The sequence below is a fragment of the Sesamum indicum genome, linkage group LG7 (assembly GCF_026168435.1).
Source record: "Sesamum indicum cultivar Baizhima isolate 11 linkage group LG7, ASM2616843v1, whole genome shotgun sequence".
Taxonomy (NCBI): Eukaryota; Viridiplantae; Streptophyta; class Magnoliopsida; order Lamiales; family Pedaliaceae; genus Sesamum; species Sesamum indicum.
Window position 1 is genome coordinate 12,597,652 of NC_142663.1, and position 20,186 is coordinate 12,617,837.

General features: G+C 35.1%; 3 protein-coding genes across 4 annotated transcripts; all 3 read left to right on the forward strand.

Annotated features, from left to right (window-relative positions):
* Positions 1-500: 500 nt before the first annotated feature.
* Positions 501-4,400, forward strand: PP2C74 (Protein phosphatase 2C family protein). The gene is made up of 5 exons (XM_011086359.3): positions 501-1,899; positions 2,510-2,899; positions 2,979-3,096; positions 3,326-3,549; positions 3,637-4,400. Exons 1-5 carry the CDS (start codon positions 1,657-1,659, stop codon positions 4,117-4,119), a joined length of 1,458 nt encoding a protein of 485 aa, XP_011084661.1. The 5' UTR covers positions 501-1,656; the 3' UTR covers positions 4,120-4,400.
* Positions 4,401-5,448: 1,048 nt separating this feature from the next.
* Positions 5,449-11,807, forward strand: LOC105166862 (coatomer subunit beta-1). Of its 2 annotated transcripts, XR_848213.3 has the most exons (6): positions 5,449-5,589; positions 6,148-8,202; positions 8,597-9,106; positions 10,094-10,179; positions 11,040-11,362; positions 11,484-11,807. XR_848213.3 is itself a non-coding variant. In XM_011086358.3 (5 exons), exons 2-5 carry the CDS (start codon positions 6,160-6,162, stop codon positions 11,242-11,244), a joined length of 2,844 nt encoding a protein of 947 aa, XP_011084660.1. In that variant the 5' UTR covers positions 5,449-5,589; positions 6,148-6,159; the 3' UTR covers positions 11,245-11,807. The 2 variants fall into 2 exon arrangements, 1 of the variants encoding a protein (XP_011084660.1); XM_011086358.3 differs by having other exon boundaries at positions 11,040-11,807.
* Positions 11,808-13,914: 2,107 nt separating this feature from the next.
* Positions 13,915-20,038, forward strand: LOC105166861 (uncharacterized). Its single transcript, XM_011086357.3, has 8 exons — positions 13,915-14,069; positions 14,466-14,489; positions 14,942-15,047; positions 15,214-15,282; positions 15,961-16,454; positions 17,615-17,876; positions 18,342-18,550; positions 19,665-20,038. Exons 1-8 carry the CDS (start codon positions 14,065-14,067, stop codon positions 19,729-19,731), a joined length of 1,236 nt encoding a protein of 411 aa, XP_011084659.1. The 5' UTR covers positions 13,915-14,064; the 3' UTR covers positions 19,732-20,038.
* Positions 20,039-20,186: the final 148 nt, after the last annotated feature.

Here is a 20,186-nt window from a genome sequence, read left to right on the forward strand (position 1 = left end):
TTATAAATTTTGGGTAGGATTTATTTTAAGCAAAAAAATTATAATAATTCAAATTATATTTAAAAGAATTATTGTAAGAGAGATATTTCAGTTATGTAAATAATAAGAGTATTTTTGTAATAAAAAAATTTAGTGTACATCATGTGGGGTCATTTTATTACATTTTATAGTTTATGAGTAAATACACTTTATGTATAATTTAAAAGTGCAAAGCGTATTTAATCCTATGCTTAAAGTTTAGGAGTACAAATACAGTATTTGATCCTTAAAAAAAGAAAACCCAGAACTCAATATTTGACCTTTCGACTCGAAATATTAACCTTTTCTGTAGTTTGTGAAATGAAAATATTGGTTCATATTGCAGATCGGAACTATTTTTTATTTTATAGTTCAAAGTCTAGAATTTGATGGAGTTTTGTAGGTGTGGGGTTCCCTTATAAGTGCATGCATGATTGCTCTTTTTTATTTTGCTTAGGATAAAGATCTGTTTTTAAATTGCCTTTCCGTTTTAGTCTCTCCCATCAGTAATTTATCATCGTCATCATCATAATCTGTTTAATAATTACAGATTGATATATATATATATATATATAGAGAGAGAGAGAGAGAGAGAGTTTTGCCGATGTTGAAATTGACAGACGCGGTCTGTCACGTTTCAAAGTTCTCAGGCACGCACTGACCAAGTCCTCCCTCTCTCTCACACACATAAAAAACGTCGTTTCGGCGCTTTTTTGCGATCCCAATTCTTTTCCCCTATTGTTTCAGTTTGTTATTAATCTCTCTATTTCTTGGTGTGCCATTCTTGTTTTAAGCATTTGGGGTGTTAATTCTCATTATTTTCCCGTTTCAAGAGATCCCATTTGTTTGATTTTGGGCAGTGCTTGTTTTGTGTAGAAAAAAGAGGTGGGGAGAGTTCAATTCTTGCACTGGTTTTTGGGGGAAAGAGTAAGAAGCTCTCTTGGTTGGGATTGCTGGAGATTTCTGGTCAATTTCTTGGAGTTGATTGAGGATTCTTGGCTTCCTAGGGTTTGTGCTAAGTGGGCTTCAAGAATTATTGATTGATATTCTTTCTGATTGGGTTTTCTTGGTGTTCGGTTTCTGTTAGCAATTGAAAGGGGCAGATTTTTCGTTAGATCCGCTGCTTTTTTTAAGCTCTATAATGCTTCACCTTTTTAGGCTTTAGCATATGCATTATTATATTAGGGGAAAAGGATAAGGATATATTTCGTGTATGCAACTGTGGTTTGTGGTTTTGTTTGTCTATTTTTTTTCTAGAGGGCCCTTTTTGGGGATAAGGGTGGTGGAAAGTTTATTTCTTTGAGGTGGGGAAGCTTGTATTTGCATACGTGTTGTGAATTTGATCAGTGGGAGGGTTGAGCTTTGTGGTGAATTGGATGATTGCTTGCTGAATTCAATTGTTGATTCATTTTCTTCTTTTGGAAAAAGAAAAGGATTGAAATCAGACATTCATGTGTTATTTTTTATTGGGATTCATCTGTTTATGGAGTGGTGAATTATTGGTATTGAGAAGAGGGTTCTGAAGAGCTTGAGGGATTTTTTGTTGGGTCGGTTGTGACGGATCCAAGTACGGACTATAGTGGGTGTGAGTGGCTTGCTGGTCTGGATTGCATACTGAATATAGTCAGGGCCCTGAGAATGGGTTCCTGCTTGTCCGGTGAAAGCAGGAGCCCTCTGCCTGGTTCTCCAATGGGAGTTAGGAAGAGGAAGGGCTCGAAAAGGAGGCTGGGGTCTCGTAATTCCTCCTTTGATTATAGGAGGGAAGAACAACTGCACAGGACTCCTGGACGGATGTTCTTGAATGGGTCGAGTGAGATTGCATCGCTCTTTACCCAGCAAGGCAAGAAGGGAACCAATCAAGATGCCATGATTGTTTGGGAGGTTAGCTCCTTCTCTTTTCTCCCTAATGTTGATTATTTAAATATAATGACAAAGATTAGTCTATCATGAATTTAAAGAATTCCGTCATGCTTCATTTGCTTCTTATTCAGGGTTGTTGCTGCAGCCTGGAGGGCTGCAAACATTGAATTATAACCGAAAAGCCTTGAGTGAACCTACAATAGTCTACAAATGTGTGCTACGATATGTTATTTGCCACTTTTTCAATCTTTGTAGTACTCGACTTCTTTAGAAGGTTCATTCAGCAGAAAAATTGTATGCGTTCTAGTTTCAGGTACAAAATGTTAAAAAAAGACACGGTGCTGCTCAACCTTGGAAAATAAATTCTCAAGATTCCTGTGATTTCAAGCCTAATTTTAGTTTTTTTTACTAAATTTTGTCTATTTTGTATTTTTCATCTTTCTTTTTTGAGTTTTAAAATCATCCAAGTATATAAGCATCTCAATGAATTTCGGATCTTCACCATTAAATTCTAGTTCTATTAGACAAATATCGGGGCTTTGTCATATTAATACTTTTACTTTTGTTATCCTTCCAAAGTCGCCTATAAGAGACTGCCTTTTGCTGATTCTTTATGGGATAAAATATGCAGAACTTTGGTTCGAGAAAAGACACAGTTTTCTGTGGGGTTTTCGACGGCCATGGTCCTTATGGTCATATGGTTGCAAAGAGAGTTAGAGATTCTCTTCCTCTGAAGCTGAATGCACACTGGGAAGCTAATAATAAGAGTGATGAGATTCTTAGGGAGGTCAGCTTAAATACAACAGGAAGTTTGTGCACAGAAGATACTTCTTTCTTATCTGCTGATGAAGAAGCTAGGGCTTCCATTGATGTTGGGGAAACTGGGAAGGATACGGACGTCTTTCAGACATTGAAAGAGTCGTTCCTCAAGGCTTTTAAGGTGATGGACAGAGAGTTGAGAATGTATGCCAATATCGATTGCTTCTGCAGTGGAACAACAGCAGTGACGATGGTGAAACAGGTGAGGCGATAAATATGAAACGAGTGGTTCTGATAATTAAGTCAATGGTGCTCAAAAGTACCTTCGTTATCTTCTGTAGGACCAGGATCTTGTTATTGGAAATGTCGGGGACTCGAGAGCTGTATTGGGTACAAGAGATGAAAATAATTCACTTACGGCAGTCCAGTTAACTGTGGATCTCAAACCTAACCTTCCAGGTATCTCTCCACCACCCAACCCCACAATTGTTTCCTGTTCTGGGATTTAGAAACTTATGCTTAGCTAAGTGGCGCAAACAGTGCAGATAGATTAAATGTTGTGGTATAAATTATCCCGTAATGGAGGATCGATTCTCATGATATCTGAGTTTTCATGTGAAATTAAATCAGTCTAAGTCTTCAATGATACTCATCTTGGCTTTGGTAATTGATTTGTATCTTCTTACAGCGGAAGAAGAGAGGATCCGCAAATGTAAAGGGCGTGTCTTTGCCCTTCAGGATGAACCTGATGTTGCGAGAGTGTGGCTTCCAAACAGTAACGCTCCCGGCCTTGCTATGGCACGTGCATTTGGTGATTTCTGCCTGAAGGAGTTTGGCCTTATCTCCGTACCCGAAATTTCCTACAGACAAATCACTGACAAAGATGAGTTTGTAGTCTTAGCAACGGACGGGGTACGAGAGGCAGAATTTTCTATTTATTTATTTATTTTGCCTATTCCATCTTCTAGGAGAATGATGTAATTCCAATGCTTCTTGCAGATTTGGGATGTACTTTCAAACGAGGAAGTGGTTGACATTGTGGGTTCTTGCCCCTCGCGCTCATACGCAGCTCGAACGCTAGTCGAGTCAGCAGTCAAGGCTTGGAGGTCCAAGTATCCAACTTCCAAGATTGACGACTGTGCTGTTGTTTGCCTCTTCCTCGACTCAAATGAATCCACTGCTTATACAATCAAGTCCCGGGCTAGCATCCCTTCAACCAAACATGATGACGCCACCAGGCAGGACGATCTTCCTGGCCCAACTGGATTGAACCGTTCTGGCACAGTTAGAGCAGGCAATGAGGCACTCAGAGAAGGAAACGTGAAGGATGTCTCAGACAGCGAACAAATGAATGGTGAGGTCGGACACGAGTGGTCCGCACTTGAAGGAGTCTCTCGTGTAAACACATTGCTGAACATGCCAAGGTTCGTTCCAGGGAAAGATGACATAAAAGCTGCAGAGGATGCGAAAGCTAGGAAATGAGGAAAGTGTGTTGCAAGATTTAGGCATTTGCTATTATTGTCGACACGGGAGGTAGGCCCGACTAATATTAGTGTGTCCAGGGGTTGTTTCTCTCTCGCCTCGATAGAATTGGAATTTTGTTGCAGTATCCAACTCTGTAAGTTTTTTTTTTTTCTTGTCCCTGAAATTGTGTGATGTGTATTGGATAATAATTGTGGGAATGCAGCTTCATTCAGATCAAGTTGTAAACTGATTGATACTTCACTACACTCTTTTGGCTAAGTTAGTTTGTGGTTTGTACAGATTTGGTTGATGACTTGTAGATTGATTAATTAGCTTCCAAGAGTGGGAAATGAGATTGAGGCTTCTTCTGAAAATTTGAAGAACATTTTATCGTGTTACTTTTGGGTGGTTTTGTCTTGTTTTGCGGAGATAGAGAAATAAAATCGGTGATAAATAAATATATTTTGGATCAAAATAATTGTATGTTTGGTTTTGTGCCTTGTGGGATATAATTTACTGCTCACTGTCAAATGTCAAATTATGTCTCCATATGTATTTATATTTGTATATATAATTTGTTTGTAGGTGGATTGAATGTGAATATTATTTTAATAGTATTAATGTGGCAACTAATTTATTAATTTTTTTCTTACTTTTATATTAAATAATCATTTCCTATTAAATAAATAGACTTACTATTTTTTTTTAAAAAAAAAACACCTTGAAATTGATGATTGTATTAAAGTAAGTATTTTTTTCAATTAATAAACGGCAAATTTTATTAAATAAAATCACAACCCAAACTAATATCTACACATCAAATCCAAAATTTATTATTTTTTCAAAATAATTAATTGATAATTTTACCTGTAAATTATTTATTTAAATATTCAAAAAACTCACAGAAATCAAAGCAAAATAACCAAAATTAAATTCACTCTAACATTGAGTTTATTTTGGACCGTGCCCAAATATTTGAGGGTCTTCTTTTTTAGTTTTTTTTTAAAGTAAAGAAAGAAAGATAGAGATAAGTGTACGTGTATTTTCAAGTTTTTAATATATTTAATTATGTAGCTTGTATTATGTTTATTGATTTAATTGATCAATCTTCTTATTTAGTTAAAAGAAAAAAAACTGTCCTATTTATTATTATTTTTGTTGTTTTTTCATAATGTATTTTTTTTAAAAGAGATATTTATAATTTTTCGAACAAATAAGAATATTCATAATTATGTAAAACTGTTTTCTAAAAAAAGTTCCAAGAAAGAAGGAAAACAAGGGAGTAAAAAGTGAAAACAACGCAAAATGCGACTTCAGAAATAAATAAAATCGCATAGGTAGAGTATAAAGAGGAGCAAAGATCCCAGTAACTGATTACTTCTTCACTGTGCTGTCCTTCTTTGAGGCTTGAGATATTAGTCGGCTGTACATCAAATTTCACAACGGAAAATCCATTTGCCAGAGCGCCGATCTGTACGGCATTGATCGGTAACGTTTTGCTTTTTTTTCTCGATTTCATTATGAATCACCGTGTGTGTTTTTCTTTTAGTTTTTGATTGAATCGTGCATGGATTTCGTTCTGGATCTGAATTGCCGAAAATCCGTTGTTTGTTTGTTATGCATGCGAAGAATCTGAGAATGCTGAGATGCAGGTATCGAGTTTAATCATTGAATACATTGTGGAGGACGTGCATATGTTTGATGTGTGCATTGGCTTTTATGGATGCGCATGATGAGAGTGATGATATTGTTTTTTGCATTTCTGTTGTTCAGATTGGGTGTGTACTGGTATTCTTTAAGGTTGTTATGGATTTTTCATCTTTCAGGTTTCTGTTAATTGATATTGACTAATGTCGTTTTTTATTGCATTGAATTTCCGTTTGAAATTTCATTTCTGCATCTTTCCAGCAGAATTTATATGATAAAATATGTGATAAATCTGATTTGATTGATAAATGGATTGTCTGAGTGATAAGTTGCTACTGGTTTTTTCTGGTATTAATATTCTTAGAAACTTAACATTTCCCCGTCTTAAATATCTAATAGTTTGGGTGGAAAATGGAGAGATCTTCTTCTCTGCTGGTACATTTTGACAAGGCCACACCAGCACTCGCCAATGAGATCAAGGAGGCTCTTGAAGGGAATGATGTTCCAGCTAAGATTGATGCCATGAAAAATGCAATCATGCTTTTGCTAAATGGTGAAACCCTACCTCAGCTGTTCATTACCATAGTTAGATATGTGTTACCCTCTGAGGATCATACTATTCAGAAACTGCTGTTGCTCTATTTGGAGATCATTGATAAGACTGATGGCAAGGGGCGTGTCTTACCAGAAATGATTTTAATCTGCCAAAATCTCCGAAATAATCTTCAGCACCCTAATGAATATATACGTGGTGTCACCTTAAGGTTCCTTTGCCGGTTAAATGAAGTGGAGATCATCGAACCTTTGATCCCCTCCATTATGTCAAACTTGGAGCACAGACACCCTTTTGTTAGGAGACAAGCAATTCTTGCTGTGATGTCGATTTACAAGCTCCCGCAAGGCGAGCAGCTCTTGGTGGATGCTCCAGAGACGATTGAGAGGTGTCTCTCAACAGAGTCGGACCCATCAGCTAGGAGAAATGCCTTTCTGATGCTTTTCAATTGTGCCCAGGATCGTGCGATTGCTTACCTTTTAACCAATGTTGACAAAGTATCAGACTGGGGGGAACTGTTGCAGATGGTTGTTTTGGAGCTGATCCGGAAAGTTTGTAGAACAAACAAAGCAGAAAAGGGGAAGTATATGCAGATTATAATCTCTTTACTGAATGCTCATTCAGCGGCTGTAGTTTATGAATGTGCTGGAACCCTTGTTTCTTTGTCTTCTGCTCCCACAGCTATAAGAGCTGCAGCAAATACATATTGCCAGCTTCTTCTCTCTCAGAGTGACAATAATGTGAAGCTTATTGTGCTTGATCGCCTAAATGAACTCAAGTCTTCCTACAGAGATATTATGGTTGACCTTATAATGGATGTTCTTAGGGCACTGTCAAGCCCAAACCCTGACATCAGAAAGAAAACACTTGACATTGTTCTGGAATTGATCACACCCCGTAATGTCAATGAGGTAGTTCTTACGTTGAAGAAGGAAGTTGTCAAAACTCAAAGTGGGGAGCTTGAGAAGAATGTTGACTACCGGCAAATGCTCATTCAATCTATCCATTCTTGTGCTGTAAGGTTTCCTGAAGTGGCAAGCACAGTGGTTCATTTATTGATGGATTTCTTGGGAGACAACAATGTAGCATCTGCAATGGATGTTGTTGTTTTTGTGCGAGAGATAACTGAGACCAACCCGAAGTTAAGGGTTTCTATTGTCACCAGGCTTCTAGATACCTTTTACCAGATCCGAGCAGCTAGAGTTTGCTGTTGTGCTCTTTGGATTATTGGGGAGTATTGTGTCTCTCTTTCTGAAGTCGAGGGCGGCATTGCAACCATAAAGCAATGTCTTGGAGATTTACCCTTCTTTTCAGTTTCTGAAGATGAAAAAGCTGCTGATTCAAAGAAAGCCCAGCAGGCATCCTGGATGACCATTTCATCTAGAAGACCAGCCATCCTTGCTGATGGAACATATGCCACTCAAAGTGCCGTCTCTGAGACGGCCTTCTCCCCTCCAGCTGTAGTGCAAGGATCTTTGGGAACAGGAAATTTGAGATCTCTTCTCCTCACTGGTGATTTTTTCCTGGCGGCAGTTGTTGCCTGCACACTAGCAAAGCTCATTCTAAGACTGAAAGAGGTTCAGCCCTCTAAAATTGAAGTGAACAAAGCATCAAGCGATGCATTATTGATTATGGTAGCAATGCTACAGCTAGGGCAATCATCAGTTCTCCCTCATTCAATCGATAATGACTCTTATGACAGGATAGTTCTCTGCATAAGATTGCTGTGTAACACAGGGGATGCTGTAAGGAAGATCTGGTTAAACTCTTGCCGTGACAGTTTCATTAAGATGCTTTCAGATAAACAGATGCGTGAAACTGAAGAAGATAAAGTGAAGGCTCAGATTTCTCACTCACAGCCGGATGATCTTATTGACTTCTACCATTTGAAGAGTCGAAAGGTGACAGCTTTATTTGCTATCTCTTTAATCTGTTTGCTTAATAACGAAGTTGCACAGATGATTTTTGGAACAATATCCTGCTCTTTTTGACCCAGTCATACCATTGAGCCCCTGAATTGCCTGAGGGTCTGAGGATTGAAACTGTTTAACGTTGTTGCATTGGTCATTGTGTTTATGTTGCATTTGTTCTTTCCAATATCTTGGATTCTTGTGATTACTAATTGACTCTAGTCTCTTAAAATACCATGCAAGTATGTATTTGGAAGGACCTTCGTAACTTCGTTTAATGGAAAAATAATATCAATAAGTTTCTCACTTAGTGATGACTTTAATTGTGACATTCTCGGTTATTTGTAGTAAACACAAACTGCTATTCATTGTTATATTTGTTTAGGGCATGAGCCAGCTGGAATTGGAAGATCAGGTTCAAGATGATCTTAAACGTGCTACTGGTGAATTTGTTAAGGATGCGGATGATGCAAATAAGTTAAATCGTATCATTCAACTCACAGGATTCAGCGATCCTGTATATGCTGAAGCATATGTGACAGTTCATCATTACGATATTGTCCTGGATGTTACAGTTATTAATAGAACTAAGGAGACCCTTCAGAATTTGTGTTTGGAATTGGCTACCATGGGTGATCTTAAACTTGTGGAGCGCCCACAGAATTATACTCTAGCACCTGTGTCAAGCAAGCAAATAAAAGCAAATATTAAGGTGTCTTCTACTGAAACTGGAGTCATATTTGGCAACATTGTCTACGAGACCTCAAACGTGCTTGAGCGGACTGTTATTGTCCTCAATGACATTCATATTGATATCATGGACTACATATCTCCTGCTGTGTGTACTGATGCTGCTTTTAGAACCATGTGGGCAGAATTTGAGTGGGAGAACAAGGTATAATCACTTATTGCTCTGATTATCCAGGTTTAAATGTTTTAAGTATTTTCCTACATATTTCATAAGTGATTATACTTCATGGAGTTGATCATTTGCTTGAACTTTGATTTATTATATCTTACTGGGAGTTCTATGTCGTCATAAGCCTTAGAGTAATGGCATTGAATATTTGTTTGAACTACTAAAAGTTTCGGTGGAGTATGATGGACTTATGCAGTCTAGTCTAGTTTTCGTCATACATGGTTTACTGGATTTTATTTTATAGCTAGTTTAATGGTACTGCTATTCATTTTAATGATTATGTTGCAAAATAAGTCAATCACTGTGGTAGAGGAACTTCTGGCTTATGTTGTGCTATAGCTTATTCATGGAAAAAAGAGAGATCATATTGCTTTTAGCTGCTCCACTAGATTCCTGGTATGTATGTTTGGAACAGAAGAAATTATAACAATCATAAATACCTTTCTACTGACCAGAATGTTTTGTTGTAAAGAATAATAGTTGGTCGTGTCATGTTTTTTAAGACATTCAAGCTTTCTTTTCGACAATATTGTAGTGGTATTCTATGCAGTAGCTATTGCTATGTATTATCATGAATTTTATTAGACAATGTTAAATGGTGTCTGTATGATTAAGTAGAATTGTTAGTAATATCACAGCCTTTCATTTCTTCACTTGTCCACTCTCTGCAAATTGTAGGTTTATTGATTTACTCCATTTAAGGAAATAGGATCTGATTTAATTGTTATCTAAATCACTGATATCATGCAATACTAGTGCTCATTTTCATGGAAGAGTATCACAATCATTTATTAACTACTGTGTTAAGAGTGGCTGTTCTTATTTATGTGATCTGCAGGGAATCCTACCTAGAGAGGCGTTCTCTTTTAAAGTCATTACCTCTCTGTTTTTCTGTTTTATCTGGTAAACTTGGCACTTATTTCTTTCCCTTTTGCCCTAAGTTTCCTGTTGTTCTTTTGCCAGGTTGCTGTCAACACAACAATTACAAATGAGAAAGAATTTCTTGACCACATAATCAAATCAACCAACATGAAATGCCTAACAGCACAGTAAGTCATTTTGAGATTGCTATTTGACTTTGTTGTTTGCTGCCAAAGAGGCTGAATTTGCCTTCACATTATGGGAATTTTATACTGCTTTCTCTCTCTCTAAATGTAAGAATATTAAACAGCTATCAATTGAAGCTTTTCTCCACTACAATTTTTCTTGCCTGGTCCTGGTTCTTTCATTTGTCTTGGATGTAGTAATAATTTTATGCAAGAAGCCTTATGCAGACCAAAATTTGGTGGAAATATCTCTGCCAGTCAGCATTTATTACTGTTTTCTAATGTAGATGAAGCTGTAGGTTTGGCAAAATAAGCTCATCTAAGGGTATAACTTGGTCTGGAAGCATGATCGGAAAGGTTGCAAATTATTTAATAACAATGTAAGATACAACAGAATTCAGAATTGGACAGTTGTGAATGAGCTTTGAACTGTCTGATGGTAGCCTTTTGCTTAGGTAGATAGTGGTGCATATGCTGCAGATTAGGAGCAGTTTCATTATCTGTTTAGGAGAAAGTATTCCATTCATCTGATATGGGAAGTTCTTTCATTTCTTGTGTAACCAAGGATGTTTCCATGACTAATTCAATTTTATCAAACAATCACACCTGCAAAAAGAATTAATGATTCCATGGGCCATAAGAAATTAGTGAAACAATGCTTATAGCAAAATCAGGCCTTTGCATGTTTGTTGAGCTTTTCCCTAAAAAGCTTCTTATCTAGTACACTTCTTATTATGTATTTATTTTAAGTACAGAAAACCGCAAAAGTATTTGCAGATTCTGCCCATGCTCATTTTTTGTTGACACTAATGGTTAATCCAAACATGTCTACCTTATATCCTGGTTGTATTGTGATTTTCCAGGTCGGCTCTAGAAGGTGACTGTGGGTTCTTGGCTGCTACCTTGTACGCAAAGAGTGTATTCGGCGAGGATGCTTTGGTAAATATTAGTGTTGAGAAACAAACAGATAATAAACTAAATGGGTATATTAGGATAAGAAGCAAGACTCAGGGAATCGCCCTCAGTTTGGGTGACAAGATTACTCTCAAGCAGAAGGGAGGAAGCTGATCTTCTAATGCTCGTAATTCATTATCTCATTCTGTTAGCTTCTGATATTTGATTAACAGTCCGTTGTCAAATACAACGGAGAATGCTGATTGGATCTCCTTCCGTACTGCCGTTCATGGTAAAGTGTTCTTGCAATCAGCATTTCATGCGTCCCCAATATCATCATGCAAATTTCATATCATGCCTCTGCGTAGCATCACCCAAGTTGTCTTTATTCATTCTACTCCATTTATTTGCAGGACATGGACGCGATGTCCTGAATAGTGAGATTTATTGAGCACATATGTTTTAAGTTCAAAAACTTGCTTGGGAGCGTAGTGAGATTTATTGAGCATATAGGTTTCTTTGCATTGGCATTTTTGGTTCTAGTCTGATTTGGGATTACTAAAAATATGACAATTGAACTATGTTGGAGATTATTTTGTAGATGAGGACTTCTCGTTTAGGTGGGTTTTTGTTTCAACTTCGGAAATATATGTAATAATTTTTTGGATACTGAATGGTTGTAATGTTAAATAGTAGTAAATAAATGCTAAATAGTCGATCCAAACTATTACATGCTACACATCTATGTACATCTTCTCTATTTCTTGTAGGCTTAATTTTATCCATACTCAAAACACATTAAGGTACTTACATCTTAATATTAATTATTTGGGATAATTATACCATCTTTTCACGAAGTTTGGTGTAATCACTCATAAATCAATAATTTTGAAAAATTATATCAAATATTCTTGATATTTGTTTTCATTCAATAAATAATTCATCCATTAGTTAAAAATCACAACCTGCAATAAATCAGTTCAGGTCAAATAAATTTTCTTTTACCAAACTATTCTTATACATTTTCTCATATATAATGCATGTGACGAAGTACATTTTCTTATAAAGGTAGTTTGGTCAGAAGTTTATATGACTTACAATATTATGAGTTAATATGATTTTTTATAACAAATTTTGTGAATTTTACTAACAAATTAATCTATTTATTGTACGAAAATAAATATAAGTATAAAATGTTTAATTTCTTAAGTAACGAAAAGTCTATATATAATCTCATTAAACCTTAAGAAAAAAGATTATTATTATCCCTAATTATTATCTATACTATTATAAAAGAAAACCTTTTATCGTACCAATTTTTAAATACTCAAATTTACCCTTTATTTTATTTTCTCTCTTTAAAAATATTTGATCAAATTAATAATTTCAATATTACTGTAATGATTTTATAATTATTTTTTTTCTCTTAACAATCTACTACACATTTCTCTCTCACCTTCTCTATATTAATTATAATTTATAATTAGAATTTGATTTTTACACAAATTTTTCTTTTTCTTTTGTTATTTATACTAAGGTTTTTTATATATTCGCGTAACTGCATGCAAAGCAACCATAGATAGTATAGATTAAAAGTAAATATCATTACGTGAGTTTAGTAAAGTAGAAGCCACTTGTTAAAAGAAAATCTACATATATGCATATATAGTATTTAATCATTCATAGCCACCTAATAGCTATACAAGATGCACCGTTATATACATACTACATTCAGTGTTTTGTGTATTATATAATTTTTTTTTAATCTCGAAACTAGTTGATTTATGTATTTAACATTAAGAGGACCATAAGATATGGAGTAAATTATATCAATAATTTATGAAATTAGATCTAATTATACAAATATTATACGTCTTTATGAAAAATTAGTATATTTGTCCTTAACATTGTGAAGTATTTATATCTGACACTCGAAAAAAAAAAAAAAAAACTTACACAAACATCCACTAAAATAAATTAAAACACCCCTAAAAGATGTACTTATAATTTTATAAAAAAGAATTATAATTATTTGTTCAATTCAACTAAATATCATAAATAAATTTATAATTTAGAAACAAAATGTGATGTATTTTTTAATTAAACTTAATCTCATATAGTATCTATGAAATTTATCTTAAAATATAGGATAGTTACAACTTATAAACGTCGTCCCATGATATTTAGTATAATTATATATAAAGTGGTTTGATAAATAATATCTAGTACCTCTAAAATTATTTTTATTTAAGTAATACATTAATCCGTTACTCAAAATCCTCGAATTTGCTTCTTCATTGACTTATTGCTAATTTATTGCAGATCAAATATTTTTCTTTTCAACTATACTGTTCTTATACACTTTCACGCGCTAATGAATGTTAGGAGGTATATTTTCACTTTATCAGGATAAGTTGGTCAAAAAATATCTGTTTGCTTTGCATAAATTAGTAATAAGTCAATTGAAATAAATATATATTTTCATTTAATTTTTTTATTAATATCAATAAATTTGATTAATTTTGACTAATAAATAATTCTACTTATTACACACAATTTTTTTTTTGCCAAATATCACATGTAATCTATGTACAATTATACTAAAATTTCGATGTAATTATATCTAAAAATATCATCAATTCTTATTCTTATTTAAAAATAAAATAAAAAAGAGAGAAGCTTTTTGGTGTAAATGGGGTCCACACGGCAGAGCACCGATTGAACCACAAGAATCAGATCTCACAAACTCGTCCTCTGTGCATTACTTCTTGTACTTTCCCTTTTCATCATTATTCACTACTACTAGTCTACTACTCCACACTACTGCTGCTATATATATATGTTATATATATATAGATATTCCCTTTTCCTTCTCATTCATTGAACCAACACTTTCTTTCTCTTTCTTGTTTCTCTCTCTCGTTACCTTTTTCGTAGAACGCAGGGAGTCTTTATCAGACTCTGCCCTCTCTTCGATTTCCCTAAATTTGGTTTATGAGGTTAGTATGTTTAATCACAGATCCATTAATTAGTTCCTCTGCTGGAATTTTGTGTTTTGTTAGTAGTTTTATAATCAGATCTGCTGTTTTCTTTTGTTTTTCTGATGTGTGATTGATACCTCCATTGATTTTTGAGCGGTTGATTGGGATTTGCAAAGCATGTAATTTGCCTTGATTTTTTTGTTTTGTTGGGGTATCTTCTTGTAGTTTGATGTAGTTAGAGGGGGTACTGTTCCCGATTCTTTTACAGTGTGTTAATTTTTTTTTAACTCCTTTAGGAGGTGAATCTGTTTCTGGGATCTCAACGGAGAGATCTTTTTGTTTAATTTTGACATGTTGTGATTGAAATATGACATTTATATTAATTTTTCGTTCTTTCTTTTGATTTGCCTGCAGCTCGAAGGAGAAACCCACTCTCGGGTACGTTTATTGAAAGACATTTCCAACTTCTTGAAATGTATTTTATTCAGCAAATACGGATTAATTGCGGTTTAGGGTTCATTTCAAGTTCTTTCTTTTTCTATTCAAAAAATCTTCTTTCTTCTCTTTTCTTGACTTCCAATATAAATGGCATTTTAACTGCTCGATATGTGGTTTATTGAGCAGTTACAGATTAATTGTGATCTGGGGTTCATTTCAAGTTCTTTCTAGTCAAGATTTTCTAATTGGAAAAAGTTTTCTTCTCCTTCTTTGTTGACTTTCAACAAAAACGGCATTTGATGTTTCTCTGCAGTGCTTTAAATAACTCTTGAAGCAGACAGTCCAGCCCTGAAGCTATTGTTCTTCTACATTAGTGGATTTTCATTTCTCATCATGCTTTCTCAGTTTCTTTCATGTTGTTGAGTGGTGTTTTCTAAACCATGTGACTGCAGCGGCACGCGGATTAAGACCCGCAAACGGAATATTGCAGCGCCTCTGGACCCTGCATCATTTTCGGATGCAGTGGTCCAGATTTATTTGGATAATGCTGGTGATCTGGTACGTCTCCTTTTCTTCTCTTATTGTTACTTTAAGGATTTATGCTCACTTGATTGCCTTATACTGAATGCACATTAATCAATGAGAGTGACTAATATTATACACATGAATTGTGGTTGATGCAGAATATGCTAAATGATAAATGCTTTAAACTTCTGTTATGCAGGAACTTATTGCTAAAAGCATTGAATCTTCAGACCTTAATTTCTCTAGATACGGTGACACCTTTTTTGAGGTAAGTTTCTTGATTCTTTTTCTATTTGCTGTATGTAAAATTTGAGAAGTCTGAAATTAGCATATAATTTTGGAACTGATGTATGCCATAGTTTTCTCTTATATTAAAATGATGAGAAAATTGCAATTTGCCCCATGTAGATTACCTTGCTATAGAATATGGAAGTGGACCTTTTTTCACCAAAGGATAGAAAAATTCTTTACTTGTGTGAGATAATTATCAATCCATGGTATGAAGCATATAGCTATAAAAAGACTCTGTAAAGGAAAAGGCTTCTTTCATCTTTGGCTAGCAGTTTGCCCTTGGGACATTCTGATAGCAAATCTTTTAAGCTGTTCCATGAGCCTTTTCCTGGGGCATGCTTCATTCAAGCTAGGGCTTCTGCTGTGGTCCTTGCCTAAAACATATGTGCTTTCATATTTTGATTATTTACCTAATTGCTTAGACTTTAATATTGTCAATATAATGCACAATTTGTTTTCCCTGTAATGAGGGTTGGTGTCACTTTTTGGACTATCAGGTCACGCGTCATTGAAGTACTGAACTTATTATCTATATATGGTTCAGTTTTCAGTTTCAATCCAAACATACAACATATTTTCTTTTTAACTGGTTTACTGATTATTTGAGCTGATTTTGGTGTGTGCTACTATGCACATTTTAATTGCATCAATACAGGTTGTCTTCAGAGGGGCACGTACACAACCTGGCACAATTAAACTTGATGAGGGGGAGCGCCATCCTTACTCTATAATTGACTGTGAGCCTAAGCGTGAAGTCATCTTGCCATCGGTCATATATATACAGAAGATCTTGAGGAGGAGGCCTTTTCTTATAAAGAATCTTGAAAATGTTATGCGAAAATTCTTGCAGTCTTTGGAACTTTTTGAAGACGATGAAAGGAAGAAGCTTGCAATTTTCACTGCACTTGCTTTTTCTCAGAAGTTGTCCGGTCTCCCACCTGAGACAGTTCTCCAGCCACTACTCAAGGATAACCTTGTTGCCAAAGGGCTAGTTCTCTCATTCATCACTGATTTCTTTAGGGAATATCTGGTGGATAATAGTCTTGATGACCTGATTTCAATCTTGAAGCGGGCTAAAATGGAGGATAATCTTCTGGAGTTTTTCCCATCTGCAAAGCGAACACCTGAAGCTTTCTCTGAACATTTTAAGTAAGTCTACGCCCCAGTTCTTGGAATGTGGTTGATTGACAGTATTTTCATCTTAAATTCTTAATAGCTTGATGAATTGTCTGGGTCTTCTAATTGCTTTTATATGTGTGTTATATTGTTGAACGATGCGTAATAGATCTGTGCTTTAACTGCTTATTTTGATATTCAGTATGTTATACTGTTTCTTATGATCTCAACTATGTTATTTCATATTTGTGATGATAATTTTGTTTTTAGATTCTTATTGTAGTTTGGTTTAATTGAGCGATGGACATGTTAGGCTGATATTGAAAAGCAGACTCCAAATTTAAATTTTGTTTAATGCTACATGTAAATTTTGTAATCACTGTTTGTCAATGTACTTGGAATGCCTAAAGAAAATCTTTATGGAATGCCAAATTTGACTTTAGGCTTTTCATGGTGCTAATATTTGAGTCTTTTGCAGAGTTTTGTGAGAGCGTTTGCATTATCGTAGTTGTGTGAGATCGTTGCATGAAATGAATGGATATGATTTCCCCTTTAGATGGCCATGTGCAGATCTTTTTTTCAGAGCTTAGTTTCTATCATTCTTTTTTTTTTCTAATATTATTTACTACCGTGCTCTTGTTCGTCGCTATATCTTTTGGCCAAAAGAAGCACATGGTACCATTTACTTATTCAATCACTTAAAATCAGTCGATTTTTGCAAGAATGATTTTCCCATAGGCTTGACAACAATATAACTGCTGTGTAAAATTTTACGGCCCATCATATGTATCATAGACAACAAACTTCAGGTTACAACTATTAGACAGAAAGATGAAGTATCACTGTTGTGTGTGGTTATTTAAGATGTTGGGTTATGATTATGGAATACAATATGAAACTGAATTTAATCTTTGGAATTGGTGTGGGACTTGTTGTCTTTTTGTCTGTCCAAATATACACGTCATTGGCGATTTTGATTTTCACTGTATTGCTGAGAGGAGCTGAGTGCCCAGTCCTTTCTATTCTGAAATTGCTAAGAGTTTAATGCAGTATTTTGTTAATGGGAAACAATCACTCTGTTTGTGATTCTTCTCTTGTTTTTTTTTTAAATTGTTTCAAGTCACTTTTTGTATAGGTGAGCCTGGTGATCATTACTCTGAATTTACTGACACTTCAATTATCTTGTGTCTCAGCAAGGAAGGACTTCTACCATTGGTTGAGTATAATGAGAAAAAGTTATTTGAGGTGAAGCTCAAGGAAATGAAATCTGCCCTTACAAGCCAGATAGCAGAGGAAGCTGACATATCTGAAGTCATAGAAACTGTCAAACAGCATGTGAAAGATGCTAAATTTCCAGATATTGATGTTGTGCGAATTCTGTGGGATGTCTTGATGGACGCTGTGCAATGGTCTGGAAAGAATCAGCAGCAGAATGCTAATTCAGCTTTGCGTCAGGTGTGGTCTAATTTTCTGGTTTGCTATTTTGTTTTTGTTTTCCCTTCAATGTGTTTCATATGTGCGGAGTTATCTTTTCATTAATGGCTGGGTTCAGGTTAAATTCACCGCTGCATAGTAATATATTTTTTTAGCTACCGCAAAGATTCTTGAAATTTTATGCGGTAATTTAAGTTGATTGATTGCCTAATGGCAGGTTAACCTTACATCTGACTTAAAATATTGGTAATGTTTTTATTTAAAGCATAAAAGTTCTGATCAGTAATGCCAGTATGGTCCCTGGTTCTTTGCCCGCAACACTGAAATTTTTCAAATTTCCTCATTGGTTCTTTTGACCCTTGTGCTGTCAGTAAAGTATTTCTGCAATAATGATTTCAAGCTTAGTCTACTTGTGGTTATCGGTACTGTGAATTTTCTCAGGTAATAACTGACTGGAGAATCTTTTATTATATCTTTTATATTCAGGTAAAAACTTGGGCAGAACTGCTGAATACCTTCTGCACCACTGGAAGGCTTGAGCTCGAACTTATGTACAAAGTTCAGGTCCAGTGTTATGAAGATGCTAAACTGATGAAGTTGTTTCCTGAAATAATAAGGTCCCTTTATGATCAGGATGTTCTTGCAGAAGATACCATTCTTCACTGGTTCCGTAAAGGAACAAACCTTAAGGGCAGGTACAGTTTTATTTCTAAACGCATGTCAACTTTCTCCTTTGTGCAATCACAACCAGTTTTCATTTCCTTTTTCTGTTTGCTTCCCCATTTTGTACTTGTAGAATATCCTCTCAGACTTGGGGTATTAATTTATAAAGCTGTTAGTGTTGTTTCCATGCTCATTTTCCTTAACACTTCTGTTATTTAACCGCAATCCCCCAAAGCGTGTTCACATTGTGAATATTCTTATACTTAAAGATCAGTTCACTTCCTTTCTGTGTTTTATAATAATATTAAGGGCAAATTACAACGATCTCTCCTGAGGTTTGGCATAATTACAAATATCCCCTCGTTTGGAAAATTACGATAGCCCCCTGATTTAAATGGCCGTCTAACAAGTAGCCCATTTTGTTAGTCTCCATTAGGTTCTCATCCATTTTTTATAGTGAACCTACCAAAATGCGCTGGTGGGCTAAAAATTATAATTTTATTTATTTTTTAAAATTAGCTAATTTTTTATTGACTAAGTGAATAATTTTTTAAATTTTTTCGTCCACCACGTTTGATTTTTCTACAATTTTTTTTTTAATAAAAAATAAAAAATACGGTAAGGGCATAGTTGATAATTCTACCTCCATCCAAAGGTTACATAATTTCATCAAACATCAGGGAGTGTATTTGTAATTTTTCAAATGAGGCGGTATTCGTAATTATGCCAAACCTCAAGGGAGATTGTTGTAATTTACCCTAATATTAAATGTGGATCACAATGTATGTATTCCATGCCAAAAAATTAAGTGCCAAAAGTTTAAGATGTGGTGCGTTATTACCGCATATTCTCCCAGTCAAAATATATATGCTTATGAGAATCATGCGAGAGAACTGACTTGTTGCTTTGCCATGTCGAAGTGAACGAGGTATCATGGGTTGGTTTTGGGTGGGGTGTCTACTATTCTACACTGATTTGTCTGCATCATTTTTGTCTTTTGTTCTACTACTGTGGCATGGATTTAGAGATGTTTGAATCATATTTCTGTTGGATGTGCCAAAGTCAAAACTTGTCCGTGACATTCTGGTTGCTTTATTTTACATTTACCTTTCGATTTATAACAATATACTTTTATTGTTTTTACAGGCAATCATTTGTGAAGGCACTCGAGCCATTTGTGAAATGGCTCGAAGAGGCAGAGGAGGAAGAATAAGTTGATAATGTTGTAATCTCTTGCGTTGCCTGTTTGCTTTAGGTTGTTGGTTATGAAATCAACTCATCCTGTTTGCTTTAGGTTGTTGGTTATGAAATCAACTCATCGAATGTTGTTGTTCCTATTCATATGGTTGAACGTCTATGGATATTGTTAGTCTTGACTAAAGTGTGCGTTTCCCTTTTCATATCAACATGTATGGATGGGCGTTAGTTTTGATGAACTTTATCATAAGATTCTGTTGTGTGTGTTGGTGTAGCTGCACACCAAAAGAAGCTATGAAGTGGAAAACAGAAATTTGATGTGAGCTATTGTCATATTTGTTGCTTTCTCACAAAAACTACTGCTAGTCTGTTACTAATCTATAAATTAGCAACGAGAGAAGAAAGCAAATGTTAGCTTTGTTGAAGTACCTATAGTGATCCATCGAAGCAGATATTAGTTTACCTTTCCAA

What these genes read in the sequence shown, in the direction of transcription:
- PP2C74 (XM_011086359.3), top strand. Translation starts at nt 1,657, where the DNA reads ATGGGTTCCTGCTTGTCCGGTGAAAGCAGGAGCCCTCTGCCTGGTTCT. An exon ending in ATGCCATGATTGTTTGGGAG is followed by an intron (nt 1,900 to 2,509) that starts GTTAGCTCCTTC and finishes TAAAATATGCAG; the next exon opens with AACTTTGGTTCGAGAAAAGA. An exon ending in CAGTGACGATGGTGAAACAG is followed by an intron (nt 2,900 to 2,978) that starts GTGAGGCGATAA and finishes TATCTTCTGTAG; the next exon opens with GACCAGGATCTTGTTATTGG.
- LOC105166862 (XM_011086358.3), top strand. Translation starts at nt 6,160, where the DNA reads ATGGAGAGATCTTCTTCTCTGCTGGTACATTTTGACAAGGCCACACCA. An exon ending in AATTTGAGTGGGAGAACAAG is followed by an intron (nt 9,107 to 10,093) that starts GTATAATCACTT and finishes TTCTTTTGCCAG; the next exon opens with GTTGCTGTCAACACAACAAT. An exon ending in ATGAAATGCCTAACAGCACA is followed by an intron (nt 10,180 to 11,039) that starts GTAAGTCATTTT and finishes GTGATTTTCCAG; the next exon opens with GTCGGCTCTAGAAGGTGACT.
- LOC105166861 (XM_011086357.3), top strand. An exon ending in ACGGTGACACCTTTTTTGAG is followed by an intron (nt 15,283 to 15,960) that starts GTAAGTTTCTTG and finishes GCATCAATACAG; the next exon opens with GTTGTCTTCAGAGGGGCACG. An exon ending in CTAATTCAGCTTTGCGTCAG is followed by an intron (nt 17,877 to 18,341) that starts GTGTGGTCTAAT and finishes TTTTATATTCAG; the next exon opens with GTAAAAACTTGGGCAGAACT.